This window comes from Anoplopoma fimbria, chromosome 12, assembly GCF_027596085.1.
Source record: "Anoplopoma fimbria isolate UVic2021 breed Golden Eagle Sablefish chromosome 12, Afim_UVic_2022, whole genome shotgun sequence".
Classification (NCBI taxonomy): Eukaryota; Metazoa; Chordata; class Actinopteri; order Perciformes; family Anoplopomatidae; genus Anoplopoma; species Anoplopoma fimbria.
Window position 1 is genome coordinate 11,655,460 of NC_072460.1, and position 20,337 is coordinate 11,675,796.

The 20,337-nt window shown below is 40.7% G+C and overlaps 2 protein-coding genes across 3 annotated transcripts; both read left to right on the plus strand.

Annotated features, from left to right (window-relative positions):
• On the plus strand, positions 1 to 8,180 carry spsb1 (splA/ryanodine receptor domain and SOCS box containing 1). Of its 2 annotated transcripts, none has more exons than XM_054609155.1 (3): positions 1 to 218; positions 3,993 to 4,884; positions 6,603 to 8,180. In XM_054609155.1, exons 2-3 carry the CDS (start codon positions 4,191 to 4,193, stop codon positions 6,728 to 6,730), a joined length of 822 nt encoding a protein of 273 aa, XP_054465130.1. In that variant the 5' UTR covers positions 1 to 218; positions 3,993 to 4,190; the 3' UTR covers positions 6,731 to 8,180. The 2 variants fall into 2 exon arrangements, with proteins under 2 accessions (XP_054465130.1, XP_054465131.1); XM_054609156.1 differs by having other exon boundaries at positions 1 to 120.
• Positions 8,181 to 12,382: 4,202 nt separating this feature from the next.
• On the plus strand, positions 12,383 to 19,782 carry slc25a33 (solute carrier family 25 member 33). The gene is made up of 7 exons (XM_054609171.1): positions 12,383 to 12,687; positions 14,642 to 14,815; positions 16,161 to 16,238; positions 17,406 to 17,506; positions 17,871 to 17,937; positions 18,521 to 18,801; positions 18,902 to 19,782. The coding sequence occupies exons 1-7, from the start codon at positions 12,647 to 12,649 to the stop codon at positions 19,099 to 19,101; spliced, it is 942 nt and encodes a 313-aa protein (XP_054465146.1). The 5' UTR covers positions 12,383 to 12,646; the 3' UTR covers positions 19,102 to 19,782.
• The last annotated feature ends 555 nt before the right edge of the window (positions 19,783 to 20,337 follow it).

Genomic DNA, 20,337 nt, shown 5'->3' on the forward strand with positions numbered 1-20,337 from the left:
CCGGCAGAGGGCGGTCCTAATGGAGAGCAGCTGGGAGCGTTTTATCACGTGACGCGAGAGATGGTACAGAGCAGCCATCATCACTCCACCTAGCTCATGTGCAGCCTGAATTGGTCAAAGGTAAGACTACAAGGGGACGGGACGCTACGATGGAGTAACTCGGGGAAACACTGAAGCCTGTCCCGTCTCATCCTCTGTTGTTTCCCCAGTTTAACAAGGTTAGCCGCGCTCTCCCCCGCTGCTCCTCTCCCTGTTTTCTGCTCGTACGGTGGCCGCCGAAGCGCTTGTTTCAGTTTCTGTGCGTCTCTTTACATCACATTTACACACTTTATATCGAAAACCACAGCCGTGACGGGTTGTCACCTCCCAAACGAGCAGTTCTGGGCGGTGGACGGCTCGGTGCGTCCTCGCTGCTCGTCAGCGTTAGCCGTGTTGTGGGGCTGTTGGTGCTAACGCTGTCGGGCTGCTTGTTGTGTAACTAACGTTTCGAACGCGCTCGAGCTCCAGGTAACGTCAAACAGAACCCATGTTCCAAATCCACGGCTAGTGACGCTCGATGCACGCGCTGCTCCTGTCTCGTAGTCGCGCGTGGACGTTCCTTGCGCGAGGAGCACACGGCTGCCTGCCTCTCGAGCTCATGTTTGAGTACAGGCTGCTTCTTCATTAGCTAGCGTGACAAGCTACTACGGGTTAAGTTTTCCAGAAGGCCTTCACACTCAGGTAGAAGTGTTTGAGGGCTGACACCACCTTTAGCAAGAGGCTTACATGGTAACCTCCATTAAGATACATTTTAGTTGAAACTGTTAAGCTGCTGATTCAACATTATGGTAATCTTAGAGGCTGTAATTCTTGGTACTATTCTCTTTTTATATTTTGTACATCCTTATGGATATTTTTACATTTCCAACCAATTTAAATCAGTTAGTCTAGACCAAAAAAACCCACCTGAGTGTACTGAAATACACAATAAACTACACCCTCCAAAATGACCTGTTCATAACCGAACAAAGAAATGTCAACTAAGCCCGTTTCATTCCTCAAACATAGTTTTCATTTCTTAATAGGACATAGAAAATTCTGTATTATATTCTCCAACAGTTTTCTGCATAACTGCTTTGTATCCGCACAATGAATGACTTTGTCTTTGGTAAACCGTGAGCTTTGTATACTCAGCAGGTCAACAAACAAGCCGGGGCTTAAGTTCAGGTGGGCCCGCTCTAAATTGGGTCTTACAATAGAGACAAGTGTTTCCTTGGCTTAGCAGATCCTACGAGCCCTTCCTCCTGCATTTTAATAAGCTGCTAACCAAACCAGGGGCCCAGGAACCCCAACCAGGCCAGGATCCCAGCCCAAATATATCCCTCCACAAGCCACCTATTGTACTACTAATGGGTGTGTTTGTTTTGAAGTCCGAGCTAAACGTAGGAAGACCCTTTTATTGTTCTGTTAGTTTGATTTAGTTGAGCGTGTTTTGTGCACTGTAAGGTTGGACTTTGCTATAGGGAGAGGAATGGTACACTCCTGGCTCAAAGTACAAGAAATTGCAAATGAACATGTTTCACTCTCTCTGAATGTTAGACAGGCATTGAAAAACAGATTGTTTACATTCAGATTCTGGCCCCCTGCTGCTCGCTTTTTCTTCCCTCCTGTTTTCCAATCACTGTAGAGACATGACCCATTTAAATGGTTGTTTACTTGCATTAAAAGAAGAGCCAAAGCACTTCTCAATGAACTCTTGTCTACAATTCAATTAGAGTGGCCTTCCCAGCAGCACAGTTTTCCACATTACACAATGCTCTCTTCAGCCTTGCAGCAACACACTGGCAGAAGTATGAAGACCAAAGAGCAGCAGTAGTCACAGGTCACTATTAAAATAACGGCCCGACTGTTGACCTGATGTAGTCTTATTGGCATTCAGATGGGTTAAAGTTTCAAATTTTCAAATTTAAAAAATAGCTGTAAGTGGTTGTTCAACAGTTGGATTCAGGCTCCACATGAAATGCCCCATCAAAGCTGTGGTCTATTTCATGGAGACGGTGAAATAAAGCACAGCAGGTATTCAACAGACCTTTATTGTTCAGTTTCTGAAACTGTTCCTGCCCCAAAGGAGCTGTGGTCCCGCAGTGTCTCCCTCAAACACGATAGAACGTTTATTATTATTTTAAGCCAGACGTTTTTATTACTGGTTTTCCTGTTGCACTCTGACTAGACAACCATATAATAAGACATGGCTGGAGTTTTTTTCCCCTCTCTCTTTTTTTTCCTCCTATTTTTGGAGATTGTGGGAATAGTAGCTGAGTAACGTGTCAGCCAATTGAGAGCATGGGATCTGCTTTTGTTTGCTTTCCATGTCCATTAGCTTTTGAGAAACCAATACTTTTAGATGACAATTATAAAACCTGTTGATCTTATTTTATTATTTTTCATTTATTTTTTTTAACATGTGTTTCATATATTTATATACACGTGTGTGTGTGTGTGTGTACATATTTGTATACACACACACACATACACATATATCATAAAATTACACGATTTTAGGGAGTAAAAAAGTCTTAAGTAGTCCACTCCTTCAGAATTGCAAGCGCTTTATGTTGTAGCTGCTTGATTACTGTTCCAGATTGTTTGGAGATGTCATGTTATCACAAATTCTAGGATTGACTAGAAAAAGCTTGCCAAGAAGTAATGTGTAAAATTGAGGACAACTAATCAAATCAGGTTGTTTTTTTTCATGTTTGTGCACTCTAATCCTCAATCAGTCACTTAGCACGCAATAACATGCTTGTTTACCAGTTAGGCATGTACAGCTCTTAACACTAAATGGAAATGATTGTTTTGTAAACTATGTAGAAGCTGGTGATGAGAATATAAGGCTCAATGTAGCATGTTACTCTTCTATCAGACATTGTGTACTAGTTGATGGATCTAGATATTGTACAGCTGCTGGATCTATGGATAATGTACTATTTAAATGAAAATGTGTCCCTGCCATGTTTATGGTCTTTTTGTAGGTCTGCAGTTGTCTGAAGATGAGGCCACAAAGGGCTAAATTGGTCAATACTAGTGGATTATTCATGTGTAGTCTCCAAGTTCACATTTGTGAAATTCTATTCATGCAAATTGAATGTGTTAAAGCTAAGCAAACTCAAAAACCAAATTAATTCAAACATGCTTGAAAGTACATTTTAAGAGATTTATGTCAAAATGTTGGATAATGCATGCTGTCTTTACTTTGGGTAAATACGCTCATATTAAGGCACAGTTGAACTGTAGCCTTTCATTCAGACATTGTGATTTAAAAAGGCAAGTCTATTCTCTGTAGTCCAATGCATTATACATAATCTTTTCAATCAATAGCACATTTTTTAATTACTTTTGAGCGGCAACAACTTGTTGGTCTTGGTCGGCTCAACAGTACAGTGAACTCAACTGGTATTGAAACGTGTCCATAAAATCTGGCTGCTTAAAACTTTAGATTGACCTTTTAGGTCGCTGTGATAAAATGCGTCACACTGATAGTACATCTTTTCCATGGTCAGCAGATGAAAGTTTTCTTCCTGTTGTGTAATGATAATGTTATCTGTGTAAATTTAGGTATTTAGGTTTACATCTCAGATTTTACTGCCAGACACTGCCTTCTTTATGTTCTATACACTAAACATCATATGAGAATAAAGCCACTTTTGATGCTGCTTAATAGCCTGGCAGCTAACATCCGTTGTTGTTGTTCACTGATGAATCAATGTGTGCATTTACCATTAACATGCACTGTAACATTTCCAATAACTGCAGTATGATGTAATTGCAGCAGATGTACCATTTTGTCACATTCAAAGGGCATGATGAGGATTGGCTTGCAATGTCGCTTATGTTTACCTTGTCATTGTTTTGTAGGATCTGGATCTAATGTTTCCTGGTTAAAAAAGTAATTACTAGGATAACTTAATAATTAACTTTGTCTTATCTGCTTTCATCTCTGATAATCTCTCCAGGTAGGCTTTGAACAACACCTGGTGTGACCTTCACTGTCTGCAGCTAGTGACGAGAGGAAGCACAAACCTGCTGCTTGGGTTGCATGAGCACAGTGGATGAGAGGGTCTGAGGCTGATTACTCCCCCCGTTAAGTCTTCAAGGAGGGGGAGGGGGAGGAGGAGGAGGAGGAAGAGGGAGCTGCCATAACCATCCGGAGCATGGGTCAAAAAGTCCCAGGTGGCATTAAAACCATTGATATGCGGGATCCAGCGTTCAGCCCCCTGAAGCTGGAGCTACAGGCCCTGAGTCACACCAAGCCGTCTCGACTGGATCTGCTGCTGGACATGCCACCCGCCGGCGTAGACGTTCAGGTCCAGCACTCGTGGAACAACGACGACCGCTCCCTGAACATCTTCGTCAAGGACGACAACAAGCTGGTGTTTCACAGGCACCCTGTGGCGCAGAGCACGGACGCCATCAGGGGGCGCGTTGGCTATACAAGGGGACTGCATGTGTGGGAGATCAGCTGGGCCATGCGTCAGAGGGGCACGCACGCTGTGGTGGGAGTGGCTACGAGTGACGCCCCGCTACACTCGGTGGGCTACACAGCTTTGGTAGGGAGCAACGCCGAGTCCTGGGGCTGGGACCTGTGCAGGAGTAAACTCTACCACGACGGCAAGAACCACCCAGGAAAAACCTACCCGGCCTTTCTCGAGCCAGACGACACCTTCATAATACCAGACTCCCTTTTAGTAGTGTTGGACATGGATGAGGGGACTCTGGGTTACATAGTGGATGGACATTATCTAGGGGTGGCATTCAGAGGACTCAAGGGCAGGAAGCTGTACCCTGTGGTGAGCGCTGTGTGGGGACACTGTGAAATAAGAATCCGGTACATAAATGGACTTGATCGTAAGTACCGTAAATGTTTCAAAAATATTCTGTTACTCTTTTCTCACTGCAGCAACAGTGCTTTGCAATCCGTGATGTCTTGTGTCCAGCTCTTACACAACCAGTGGCAGCTTTTAATAATGCAATAAACAAAGGCGGGACAGTTGGGGGTTTGTCGTACTGTCTAAGCAGGACATATTCCTGCAGACAGTTACCATAGAGCTGACTTGCATCACTATTGCGGCTTCTCCAGCTATTACGTAAGGCACTACCCGTAATAACATAACATTACTTGTATTCTTGATTTTTAGTCCAGAATACAAGAAAATGTATATTTTACATATCCATGAATCCCATTTTCTCTTATGTGAATGATGTTTCTGTGTCCCGATCTTAGTAAGGAGTTAACAGTGTAAAGATATCTTACTGTGAACTCCCCTAGATTTAGTCTTTGAGGTATAAACTTGTTATTCTTTCTAACTCATTAACTGAACTTTGCCTTTGTTTTTTAACTTGGCAGTGGCGCTCCTATTATATATGTTCGTGCTTTTGGCCTAAAAACATCCACTGGTCCTTAATCATCGTGTACAAAGAGAAAACAAATTTTAAAAGAGATTTTATTTGGCTAATGCTAATTATTCCACTTTGAAAGGGTCATGAGCTTTAAATGAGGAAACGTATGTGCTTATCGAAACATGCAGTACTACCCTCATGTCCCAAGTGCTGTGTGCTCATTCGATTTTTATGTTCAGCTCAGATCCCTCGACCTAGTTTAGGCCTGTGGAAAACAAGCATTACAGATGCAATGATATGCATAAAAGCCTGTTTCAATTTTATAGGACATTGCTCTTACTGTCTGATGTAAAAGGGGAAATCCTAGATCTAATATGGTGATGTTGAATGCAGTCTGTATCATAAAATATAGGTAATCTTTTGATACCCAACCAAATTTCCATCACGTTAACATTTTTCTGACAAGCAGTCACAAAACAAAAAATATTTTCCCCTATTATCAGAAGATTACCAAAATTCACATCAATGTCATTTTTTAATTATAGGCACTATTATAGAGAATACTACCTGATGTGTTAACCTACCTTGTAATCTATGTGAGCTACAATACAGACATTTGCGGAATTTCATTATCTGTAGTTTGAGGTTCTCCTAGTACACACACACTCGGAGCAAGAGGGAGAGATCCACTGCAGCACCCAGGGGTGTTAATACAACCTCCTGGAATATTGGTCCTTTCTTTACTTGATTACTTGCGGATTTCACATCTGTGTGAAGTTCCTCCTCGAATATCCTTCTTCTGCTGGAGGCTGCATGAAATGAAGCCAACATCTTCATTTATCAAGAGTTTTCACAATTCTATCCTATACTTCAAAGCACAAAACGGCTCAAATTTTGAACGTCAATTTGACTGGAGCAACATTTATTGTAAATGATTTGTGAATATATTATGGTTAATTGGTTAGTTTGCACAGAAACTACATTAAGGCCCACAAACACTCTTGTGTTTTTCATGGCAATAGAGGATAAAGGATAATACTGTTCAATTCCCGTTTTATAGCCGGTTACTACTCCTCTGTGTTTACTTTATTTAAGCTGTTGTCTGACACATTAGACACCGTGCCGCTCAGCTTGGCATTAAAACACTCCTGACATGAGATTCAGCCGTTGCTAACACAAAAAACCTGCTTCTCCTCTTCCCCCCCCTCCCTCTTGTCTCCCCCCAGCTGAACCCCTTTCTCTGATGGACCTGTGTAGGCGTTCAGTGAGGGTGGCATTAGGAAGAGACCGTCTGGGTGAAATCCATAGACTGCCCTTGCCGGCCTCTCTCAAGAACTACCTGCTTTACCAATGACGGCGCCGACGGTAACAACAGACTCGGCGCACCCTCGTCTCCTTCTCATGCTTCTCTGGGATTCCTCTTGGGTTGAACCCGTTTGACAACATTGCTCAAGCCTCCTGGACTGACTCAGCCTTTAACAAGTATGCTTCTGTGTCAGTGGGTGGACACCTTTTGAGTTTCTTATCCTGTTTTTAATAACTCTTTGCAAATGTACTCTCAAACTTTATAAAATCAGGAATCACTGAGCACTATGCACATGCTGATCCAGACGATGCCCTGACGGTCACCATGTTGGTGTACCTCCTCCAGTTTGAAGGCTAATGTGGCATTTGTGGTCGGCATCTCTGCTGTGACTTCATAATTATGAATTTTGTATCTCGTAGACTTTTAAACTGATGTGTTATTGGTTGTGCTAAAACACAATTGTGTGACGGAAATTAGACTTTCAGATTGGTGCACAATGCACTTCCCGCATCTGACCACTAGGTGGCAGCACACACCTCTATACATCCTCTCAAATTGATTATTATAACATGAAATCCTAGTTGTTTTTAGAAATCATGGTTTTTAAATAGATACTTAATAAAATTGAGGTTCACACAACACATGAAGGAGATGCTGACCATTCCATGGTGAGTCTGTAGTGCAGTGTGGATCAATGCACTGTGAGGCAGCTGTAGAGCAGCTCCGACCTCTCACTGTACTCAGGTTTCTGTGCGATTATGGAAGTGTGCCCCATTGCTTACCATCAAGGCATCCGACAGGAACATCCACAGCAAAATAATTAACGTAAGGTTAATGTCACTGTGATTATTTGTAGCATGCATCTGCAGGAAATCTTTTTCAATACAATCACAACATATTTTCTAAAAAAAAAAAAATCTTCTGTCACTCCTGCTTTTGTAGTGCAGTAGTTTTCCTCCACATGCGGTCGGGGCCCAAGAGTGCTGTTTTTTTTCATTTGTGTTTTTTTATTTAACCAGTCTCGCCATCAGCTGATCTCACTGGTTTGCACATATTCAGCCAGAGAACAGAAACTAACCAATGAAATATCCACTGAAGTGGTTCTTTGTAATGAAAACCTGCTACTCTTGGGTCCCACTGGCACAAAGCTGAGAACTATTGATGTAATGTTTGTGTTATATGACATGTAAAGGGGAAACACTATGTAGGTAGATGGCGTTGTGCCTGAATCCACAAGCTTCAGATTGAAGGCACCATAACAACAGAAAAAGACAATCTACAAAGTCCTCCACAAATGTAATAAAAGATCAGTTTGCCAATATTTTGTCAAATGCCATATCATAGACCTGTTTACTAGTATTTTTAAATGTGCAGACGTTGTCCTTGTTCAGCACTCAGCTGGATGTGAACACACTGTGCCTCACTCTGTTTTCCTTGATTGCAGCTTCCATTTTATTTGTATTCCTTGCTGTAGATTTGTTTGTATGTATCTATTAAAGTTTATTTCAAAGTAACTATTGTATATTGTGCATTGAACAGAAATCCACTGTGAAAACGTCAACAAGCTACAGGGGATGGACAAAATAGTTGTATTTAGGCAAAAGCATTAAATGCTTCAAATGATGACTTCACAAGATAATATGGTGTAGTATAAAACCTGAAATGTTTATGGGAGTTTCAAAACTAAAGTGAAATTACATTAGGAGGTACATTAGGAATTTATACAGTATTTAAAGTTGATTGGTACTGGCAGAATTCCATTTAGCAGTTTCGGGTTCCTGGTAATGTACATTAGTAACACCTGTGGTTTTCTTACTGTGACACTTCAACATGTCTGCTGTGGAAAAAAGGCCAATTAGAACAGGCAGCTTGTAATTTGGCAATAAGTACCTGGGGTGCTTTTCAAAATGCTAAGTTGAATCCTTTCCTAGCCTCCTCTCCTCGTGTCTTAGTCTGTCCCAAGAGAGATGCAAGCAGAAGAGGCAAGGACAAAAGAGTTGAGACAACAGGTATTTAATTCAGATGACAGATCCTTGTTTCTGAGTTGTCATTTTAAAGTGACGTCAATTAAATATAATGCATGGCGCAGCTGAAGCAGCTGTCCATTGTTTTGTTACATCGCTGTATTTTATGATCTGTCAGATGAGCATACACTTACTATTATTGCAATATATAATGATAGATAGAATAGCCTTTATATATTATATTTTGTGAGGAATTAAAAATGGTGGTATGAAAAGTACCATACAAATAAACACTGACTATATATATATATATATTTCTGTTCAAATAAACTTGTCAATCTATATGATGACATGAAATACAGCAATTGAATGCTGAATGCAAGAGTTAAATGATATAGGCCCTAATAGTTGACATCAGCAGCTGTTTATAATTTTAAACATGTCACCATTATAGTAGTTGAATTGGGTCTATTCTACATTAAAGAGAAATAAGTGATAAAAAGAGGTCTTTAACCTGGCAAGGAATGTTTTTCCCTGTTCAGTGCATTTCACGACAAGGCAATTCAAAGTGTTTTACATAAGACATAAAAGGCATTAAGACATGATTAAATTATAAGCGTAAAATAAAATCCAACTACTGTAACAGTTTCAGTGCACGCATAAACGGGCAGGCAGTACAGTTGAACACACACACAAACGCACAAACACAAAACTATTATTTATACAAAACCAAGCAACCATATTTAAGTCCAGACAGAGTCGATGGAAAACACATTTCAGGGACAGAAATATTTGACCCCTAACAGTGTGACCATAAATAGTACAGGAGGACTCTTTTTAATGTTCTTTCCAGAAGGAAACTCCTTCCTGTCTGAAAGTCAGTGAGATGTTGAGCCATAATTGAAGGCTGCTGGGAAATGTCCTCTGCTTTAAAACAAGTTTCCCTCGTGCTTGCTGCTTCTGTTTTATTTACAGTTGTTATAGTGCATTTCATGCATAGATTCAATTTATAAAAATAAAAAAATAAAAATTCTCGTACATTTGGGTGGGAAATAGCTAGAAAAATGTTACCCAACAACAGGTAATAAATACAATACACTTTTGAAATAAATGTCGAGAACTATCTCCTCAAAAATGTTATAAGCTTATTAAAAGGCAGTATCTCAATCGCAGGGATATTATGGTACATTGGGTTACACTAAATTGCAAGGAAAGAACTAAGCATGCACACTTTAAAAACACACTGTAATCACACTTTAAACCTTAAAATAATGCTAACCAAAGAGTTAATATCACAGTAGATATTAGAGAGACCATTTAAGCTTGACTGCCACATCTTTGTATCGTAAAATACATCGTCAGTGAATGATGCCAATCAAAAAATATATCAAAATATTAAACTATAAGACTTAAACTGAAATAACATAAAAGGGAAGTCAAACAAGTTATAAGCTTTTGAAGTGAAATACATTTAATTGTGCTTTAGCCAAGCACCAGTGGAAACAAATACTGGCGTGAGTAGTGGGAGGGGGGGGATTGGGTTTCTTTCCCTGTTGCACCCGTCTCCAACCATTGTGACAGTTTCACTGATACAGTAAGTGAGGCACTCTAATCCCTGTAATGGTTAAGCTTTTGATATGAGGCACAGGATAAGTTTCAACTAACTTGATTTGCACAAACACACACACACACACACACACACACACACACACACACACACACACACACACACACACACACACACACACACGCACACACACGCAGATTCAGCAGCTGATTCAAAGTAACAGTGATTACTGAACACCCAGCAACCCCAATCGTATCTTAATTGCAGCTGCAACTTAACAATGCAAGTAGTTAAAAAACAACTCTACAATGATTCAATAAAATACAAAAAGAGGTAAATTAAGTGACAAGAGAAATAAAGCAAAAGGCAGAGCTGTTCTCTAGTTGTATGTTTCATATTTGGTCACATGGGGTCAGCATTTCCAACTTCTATATAACCATGACAACCAGTCAGGATCATCCAGTCTCATTGTTGAGCAGAAATAAGTATTTAGATAATTTACCTAAGAAATAGTTAAAATACAACAATGTAGAAGTACTCCATCACAAGTTCTGCATCTGAGATTTTACATGTTAGACTTTTATATTTTTCACTGTTTATATTTGCACTCTTCCCACTTTGTACTGCAACTGCTGGTCAGGATAAATAAAGTTGTATCTTATCTGATCTTAAGAAGTATTATTAGAAAAGAGTACTTAAAGTATCATATCAAAAGTACTCCTTGCTCCTTTTATTTGTAGGCCAAGACTTGCATATTGTCATTTTAAAGCTACTACAGGGAACTTTAAGTTTGTGTTGATTTTGGAGGTCCATGTGTACAAAAGTAGTCCTGTTTCTGAGCAGAAAATCTCTCTTTTTACTGCAGCAGGGTCTGTTAGCAGGCATCTTGCAGTCCTGGTCCTGGTTGTTGGCTCTCAGCGGAGACGGCGGAGCAGCGAAGCAAAGTTCTGCTCCTGGCAGGAGGAGGAGCATGTGACGCGAGTCGAAGGCTGCAGCTAAGCCAGATCTCAGGCAGGTCGCTGGTCAAGGCCCCGCCTAAGTCTGAACTGAAGGAGTTTCTGGTGAACCTGCGTAATTTTGTCTGATTTTGCTTATCATCTGCCATGGTGGCACAAATGTTGAGCATTAAGAATATTGATATAGAAATGGCCAATTGTTTCGCTGGTGGTCTTGTTTACTTGTGTTGAGTGATCTGTATTGAATTGAGACTAATTAATGAACTAATTTAATAGTTCTTCACAGTAACTTTTAGGTACAATACTTGAGTAAATGTACATAGTTATTTTTACCACTGTAAAATACTTTTGCCAGTTGAAAGTTCATTTACAGAAGCATTTCATGTTGGTAAAACTCATGTAAAGGACACCCAAAACCTTTTATGCAATAGGTGAAATGCACTTTACTGCTCCAGCACATGTTTGTTTACATGATTATACATTATAATGTAGTTCTACACTGTGAACACATGAGGTGTGTTATGTGTTATGATTTCAAGTAGGACAAAAAGGACAGATAGCAAACGAGCTGGTTGGACGAGACAGTTTTGACACAATGCCAAAGATGTTACATACCAGCTTTTATTACTCACCACTCATTGGTGTACAGCGCATACCATAACATCACATGTCCCTTATGGCACAAATGCAGACGTGGAGTCATATTTCCATTCCAATTCAAATCAAGGGCCTTGTGGTCCTGTGATCTTCTTTCTGAAAAGATGAGTCTGTTTATACTCATATTTTTTATTTTTTTAATCTCCCAATCCATTTCTTATCAGAGCATGAACAGCCACCTATAAGTTAAAAAGTTTGATGGAAAGTCAAAAAAGACAGTTGGTCTGGTCCCCAACCAGACTACACTAGAAACCTGAAATGTATTTTACCAAGTGTAATTTTTTATTCTCATTATGTCTCAATCTATTTATCTAGTGTAGTGTATATAAGTGTATATAAAAGTGTATATAAAGTGTATATAAAAAATAAAAAAACAATACAGTATTTGGCTAAGAAACAGTTTCTGAATACATTTACTCTATTTATGTAAGATTGTAAACGGTGCAGAATGAAAGTCAACACTGAAACCGGTCAAGGTCAGGAGGAACAAAGTGTTGTTCTCCTGTTGTTTTTCAAGCTTTGTTGCTGGTAATAATTTGTCAAACAACATGAAGAAACACCAATAGCACACGGTGGATGAGCACATGTCCTGACGTCACGGACAACGCCCCCGTCCGGCCCACTGACGCAAACCGTGAGCCGATCCTCAGGTCACCCGCACCGCGCCACCGAGCCGGCCAGAGACACACGGATGGACCGCAGCGCGCTCACACGGGGATCATAAAGCCGGTCTTCTTCTTCTTCTACCCTTTCTTTGATTCAGACTCCATTTTAACAAGCGGTACAACCCGAGTATGGTGGCTATTTGAAGAGGAAAAGGATGCCTCAGAAAGACACCCTGCTAAACCTCTTCGCCGGGGGGTAAGTGCTGCTACCGGAGGAAGACCGCACAGGCTAATGCAGCACGTCTGCTAGACACACTAGTTAATAGTTACATTAGTTATTAGTCACATTAGTTATTAGTTACATTAGTTAGACGCGTTGTAGAGCCACCATGCTAACAGGCATCCAAGCTAGCTCGCGTTAGCATGGCACGATCTGCCGGGTTTAACCCAGGATATGATTTCCGGTGTAAAAGGAGTAGACGGACTAGTGGGTTAAGCTCGTGTTATCAAACCAGGCCTTACATAACGTTGTTATCGGGGACAAAGAGTCCTCTCCACCGGGTTGGTTTCGGTTAGCAGAGCTACATTCTTGCGGAAGTTGCCGCTAGCTAGCCGGGTCTCTGTCCACGTCTCAGTCTCTGTTCACGTCTCTGTCTCTGTCCACGTCTCAGTCTCTGTCTCTGTTCACGTCTCAGTCTCTGTCTCTGTCTACGTCTCAGTCTCAGTCTCTGTCTCTGTTCACGTCTCAGTCTCTGTCCACGTCTCTGTCTCTGTCCACGTCTCAGTCTCTGACGTCTCAGTCTCAGTCTCTGTCTCTGTTCACGTCTCTGTCTCTGTCTCTGTTCACGTCTCTGTCTCTGTCCACGTCTCTGTCTCTGTCCACGTCTCTGACCATGTCTCTGTCTCTGTCTATGTCTCAGTGTCTCAGGTTGTGAGTAACGACGCGATGTGCAGCACTGCACCGCGTTGAACGGACGCAGCTGTGTGTAATATCAGACACACAAGGCTGGACGTGGCGCAGTCACGCGGCTGTCGCTCGTGCTAACCTTTATAAGACGTCCTTCGGGGTGACGTTACGTAACGTTAAAGCGCTGAACTCCTCATTATGTGACACGAAGGCCCGCGACAGTACGACGAGCGCCGCGGCTTCCAGATGCTGTGAAAGCACCTTTTAAAAACTGCACTGGCCTGTAACATGACGCCATTTTACCCTTGAAATGGTAATGATGAGTCTGTAGGTTACCAAGTTAAATAACCGCAGTCTTGACTCATTTTGGCTACACACATAAAACTACTTTATTTTTTTTTTAAATGTGAAATGAGTCTGCTGAGGATGTGGGCCGCTTTGCCGCCTGAATCACATCATTGGCGAATGTCAACGTGTGTGTTTACCTCTCCAGGTAACATTAAACCCAGAAAACCAGTCGAGCTCGTATTCCTGCCTCTGGTAACCACACTGACACTTAATGCACACAATGTTATTTCACAAACACACCGGTCATTTTCAGAGAGGCCCACCCTCTTGCATCCCTTCCCACTAGATTTCTCAATTTTGTGGTCACAGGTCATGGCCTCAACAACGCATTGTGACATCATGCTTACATGGTTTTGTTTCTCAAATTAGGTTATGCAACGTGGAACATCATGTAATACGGATCCGTAGTATGGATCCTTCTCTAAATAATAGAACAATGGGTGGACAGGTGACTAATAATCAGTGATGTACTTAGGTCAAGGTGTTTCTATTGCTAAGATGTTTGACTCTGTCCCCCCAGCACAAACAGTACATCGGCTTAGCCTAATCTCTTCCAAACTTCTAAGCATGTCACTGACAAGGTTAAGGACACAGTTGATAAAGGATGTACCATTAATAACTGTACATAACTTCATTAATGCTTGTAGAGTAGAGTACAAGTGCTATCCTAAAACAGGCAATTTAATCTGTCAGAGTGCTATTAGAGTGTTTGAGCCATAAAACCCTCTGCACCAGATGTGTTCAGTTAACTCTGAGTCTTTCCATTGCAGAGCCAGAGACTGTTCTTTGACCATAATTGTTCATTGCACATGACCATAGCTCCTCAGCTGTGTTGTGATGGGATAACACTCTCCTCAGTCAAAGCTGATTTGAGTATCCTGGCAAATAATAGAACCACTCTACTATGTATTTGCTTGTAAATTCCATAACTTTGTTTTATGTGATCAATTTGCAGATGTAGTGGTACGGTGGGAGCCATCGTGACCTGCCCCCTGGAGGTGTTGAAAACACGGTTGCAGTCCTCTGGTCTGGCACTTCGACCCATCTTCCAGGTCCAGCTGGGCACCCTGAGCGGCACTGGAGTTATTCGACCGGGTACAGTTTCTCCGGGGCTGCTTCAGGTCCTCCGGTAAGATGTTTGTTTTTTTATGTGTTTTTTAAGGTAATTGCATTTTTCGACCTGCAAACAAATGTTCAAAGTGTTCCATCCTCACAGCTGGTGCACTTTCTCTTTAGTGGGACTACCCTGAAGGGATGTCATATTAGAAAGCTGGTTACCTTTTATAGTTCTAAAAGGGACTGCCTGCTGAGTTTTACCCAGCAAAGACCTCAATGTTTAGGTATAACTGATGTGTATATATTTTTTTTAATTTGGAATATTTGTTTTAAGTCTATTGTTGTTCTTTTGATTTAGTCCATGGAAAACTTTGGACAGCCTGTCATCTGCTTTTGTGGTATTAAAAAAATTCAGGCCTCAAATCTTACATAAAGTGAGGGTCTGGACGCTTGTAGTTGGTGTCTTTAACAAGCTGTTTGGGGCAGCACAGAAAACATTGTGTCCCACCAAGCACGTACACGGTTTTTTTTGTGGTGTCCATGAAAGCAACCTTTCTATGACCTTGCTTAGCTTCGGAAGAACTAGAAGCAGCCCCGGTGTGCCAAGAAGAAGGGGAGGTTTTATCCAAGTGCTCGGTCTGAGTAATATAACACTTAGTGGACTGGGGCCATCAACTGAATATGTCTGGACTGGTCAGCTGTGGCTGTTAGCTGTTTAAGTTTGATATCAATATGCATATTGCATATATATTTCAAAAGCCCCCCAAAATGTACACATAATACACTTTTTCTTGTAAATTTAGATCTTTAGCAAGTAATTCCAACTTGCCTTAGCTGTTGGAAATTCATTTTTCAGAGCTGTTGGAGAACTGTCTTATATTTATGCAAAAATATTTCCGGACATGAAACCCCTTCTCCAAGTCACTGAAACCTCGATATTGAAACCCTATTATTGTTTTTAAACTCATTGTTGTTTGAGAGAAGGTGTTCAAGTATCAGCGAGAGAGAGGTGGAATGCGGGAACACTGCTTGAGAGACGAGGTTTTGTATTACAGACACCCCCCGCCCGCGTAGCACCGTACATACCTACACTGACATCTGGCGATTGATGTTCACTCCCTACAAAGAGCTTAATAAAACAAACCTTTTGGGGAAGTGGCTTACGTGACAAGTCACTGCAGACAGTACTGGGTTTCATGTATAAACTTAGTTAAACCAGCGCGAGTGAACGGGACTGGCAGGACACTTCGTTGCGGGAGTTTTTAAACTCGTTCCCATAATAGAACCGGTGGGGATAATCCTACACAGACCTTTTCTGTAACATATGTAGAGATAGTTTGACATGTATATGAATAAAACCTGTGTATATATTTAAACTCATATAATGGTGTTTTGACGGTTGTTTTCTTTTGTTTCAGGTCAATACTAGAAAAAGAGGGACCAAGATCACTTTTCCGTGGTCTGGGGCCAAACCTTGTTGGTGTTGCCCCCTCAAGGTACAGTTAAATCAGTGTCTGCACTACACTCAATCTCGCCACCATCCTCACCCATCACAATTTTATTTAACAAAGACCAGAAAATAGCAGTCTCTGTTTTTGATTCTTGCCCTTTGGGGTACAGGTTAGAAATGAGGCCAAGAAGGCTACAGAGTGGTGGTTTCTCAGAAATGTCTGTTGTTTTTATGAGGCAGGACACTTCAGTGTGCATTAATGCAGAGTCGCTAACCAAAGACAACAAAAAAGGAGTCTGGGTTTATATTTTTAACTTTAATGGCTGAAAGCATTAACTGGTTGGATAAACAGGAAGCTGTTGTAATGGCTTCCCCCGCCTCACAGAGTTTGAGTCAGCTGTTTGGTTTGTGTAGGCTACAGCTTCTGTCAACAAAAGTCCACTTTACTTCTATTTGATCAAACTTAACTAAACACAACACACAACAGATGAAGAACAAATAAGGAACTGTGTTTGAGTTTTTAGTTTAACCGTTTGTTGAACTCTGCCACACTAAAATATCATGCATAGTTATGATGATGGCTTGATAATAACTGAGCTGCCTTAAATCAATGCAAAAGTCCAGTATTATGTTGGTTCATCTTAAGTTTCATTTTCACCTTTGTTTATTTTTTAGTGTCAACAAATAGTCGAGACTTTGGCACGTTACCTCGTGGTTGATAATCTAAACTCTTCTTAACAATAGTTATATAACTGTAAAATGAACAGTCCTGATGGATTTGCCATAAAATGTTGAGTTAGACTTTGAGACCCTGTTAAACGGAAAAGGTTCATGGGTTACGTATGCTTTCCCCATGGTTAATGAATAGCTGCAGGATGATCCTTTGCCCAGTAATTCCACTGGCCAACATGGACAGGCTCACATTCAGGGCAGCTCTGTGGGCATCTGTGGTGCCCAGTGCTTATTCAGCCCATTCTGGTGCAGCGGCAGTTTGTTCCAGAAGCCAAGCAAAGATAACAGGCATTGGGAAACGGACTGCTCTGGATGCGCTCCTGTCAAAGGCCAACACAAGTCCAAATGGAATATTGTGCAGAAATGCCCAGTTGTTTATAAAAACACATTCACATATTGAATTGCATTCATTTAATCACTGTTCTAACCTTCATAGCTGCTTCTGTGCAGAGTTCTCACCAGTTTGTTCTCTGTGTTTCAGAGCCATTTACTTTGCTGCATACTCAAAATCTAAAGAGACGTTCAATGGGCTGTTCGTCCCTAATAGTGGACCGGTGCACATGTCGTCTGCTGGTGTTGCCGGTGAGCAGTCTGCATTTTATCCTTTGGAACATGCATATAAAACGGCTGTTAAATAACATACATATAAATCAACTGTAAAATGTAATGCAATTCAAGGCCCAGCAAAAATAATATTGCTAAAGCATATGCTTTGTCTACCCTGTGGATAACTTAACAATATGTTTACGTGCTTTTTTTTTTAATATATAAACTGCAGTATTTTTTACAGATGTTGATGCTGTTGCTCTGTGATCCTGCTGTATTCAATTAGAGCACACATGTCTATTCTTACAGCTTTGTAATGAGTTGAATTGAAGGGATAAAATGAATCCTATGTTAAACTGCACTGTAAACTGAATGCACCTATTTTGCCCCTTGGTCGCAGCTTTCGTTACGAACTCTCTGATGAACCCAGTCTGGATGGTCAAGACCAGAATGCAGCTGGAGAAAAAGTGTGTACACTCGTAATTTAATTTGTATATATTTTCTTATATTTTAGCTGATGTGTTTTGTGTTAGAGCTGTGTAGACCAATCTGACTTATTTTAGGGACTTTGCAGGTGGTAAATTACTCCATTTAAAATGACCTTTAACAGAAACCTTTAATGGAGTCTCCGTGACAGTGTCCTTGGGTCATGCAGTTTGGGAGACTGAGCGTGTGACCCGGCTCCATAAATACACAGTGCTGACGCACTGTCCTGCATGCAGAAGAAGAGTCTATATTTACATTACAGAGTACAGGGCAGTAGTATCATGTGAGGACTCAGGGACAGATCTGTTCAGTCTCCCTGTGAAGAACACCTGTCCTGCAGAACGAAATACCGAATTCAGTTACAACTAGACTAAATACTCATTCAACTCATAATGAAACTCAAGGGTGGTACATACTTCCTCAGAGGGCTGAAGGTTGAATAATAACTTGGACAATGAACAGAAAAAAAACAACAAGATGATCATTAACAGTTAGGATAGTTATTTTCAACCCAAACCAAATACAATTTTGTCACTAACGAGGCTGACCTGTTTGACTCTTCAGAGCCAGAGGCGAGAAGAAGATGAATGCATGGCAGTGTGCACGCTATGTTTACAAAACGGAAGGGATTCGGGGCTTCTACCGAGGTTTGACTGCATCTTACGCTGGCATCTCGGAGACCATGATCTGCTTCCTCATCTATGAGACACTGAAGAAACACCTCGCCAAGACCCAATTCGCCTCCTCAAATGGTGAAAAGGAGAAAGGAGCATCAGACTTCCTGGGTCTGATGATGGCAGCTGCTTTTTCAAAGGGTTGTGCATCCTGCATAGCCTATCCACACGGTAAACACTAACATCCATTGTTTGTCTCTTGCAACACAACAACCTAAAGTTAGGGAGATGTATTTGTTTAGATGACTCATCATTTTTTTTGTCTCCACAGAGGTTATTCGGACAAGGCTGCGTGAGGAAGGCAGCAAGTACAAGTATTTCTTCCAGACCGGAAGGTTAATAGCGGTGGAAGAAGGCTATGCAGCTTTTTATAGGGGACTCATTCCACAGCTAATTAGACAAATCCCTAACACAGCCATCGTCCTCTCCACGTATGAACTCATTGTCCATCTTCTGGGAGAATCAAAGTGAAGAAAAGGCTGGAAAGTTGGGATCCTGACAAGCAGTGGATGCCACACAGAACCCCCAAAATGCTGGGCAAAAGACTTCTGAAAATTGCAGTACATACATTTTATTAAATGTGGTGCTGCAGAGACTTTTATGGTGGAACTGAAGCAGGTTGTACTGTTATCCAAAGAGCTAAACACATTATTTTATTGAAAGCTTGTTGTTCGGACATTATCAAAACAACTGAAGAAGTCGAGATACTTATTAAAACTCCAAACCTGTGAAAGAGGTCATCTTCTTAGAGGACTAGTGTTAAGTTAACTAAATTATTTTATGTTTTGTTTTATGACATTGTTTGTCTCCTTTTATTGGTGGTAAATGTACCAACACACATGACTGCACAGGTTGACTCTTTTGGTTAATGACGGGAAATAATTCAGATGAAGTGCTACTAATAGTGCTGTTTCTTGAAATGTAATGACTACAAATCATTTTGAGTTTTCTGTTTCACAAATTCACTGGTTTTGAAGTTTGAATTACAGAGAAATGTATCATATTTTTCAATAATATATATATATAAATATATATATATATCTAAATATATATAATTATATGCAGACTTATCTGTATGTTTTCTTTGTGGAAAAAAGTCACCTTTTACAATATAATGAGAACTTGGATGCCTATTTGACCAATGGCTCAATAAAATGCATCAAGAAACAAAATCAATTGGTAGTTGAAATATTCTGTTGACTTAATTTAAGTGAGCATTTTTATTTGGTGATGATGGCAAGATTTGGGAGGATTCCCTTCTTAAAGGAATTCATTTCTCAAGCCTCAAATGTGCAGTAAATGCTACATATGGTAGACTAATAATGCTTTGACTGAACATCAAAACTTTTTTCCCCAGTTAATGTAGGTTGCTGAGATTGTGTTACGCTTTTTCAGTATTTCCTGCTTAACATACAGTCGCAGATGTGGAAACAAGACTTCCACATATGCCTATAAAATATATTTACCCCCTTGGACATTTGTGCTTAGTTTTAAAACACTCATCTGTTATGACCTTGAGCAATATTTAAAAAAATCATTGTTTGATGCCAAGGTGAAAGGTAATGTGTACACATTGAGCTAAATTAAGTGCAAATATTAAGTGAATGCAAAAGTATTTACCTTAAAGTCAGTGTTGAATTGTGAAGATACCTTTGGCAGACTTAAGTCACTGTAAAGTTTTATACATCTAGACAATTTTCTCTTATT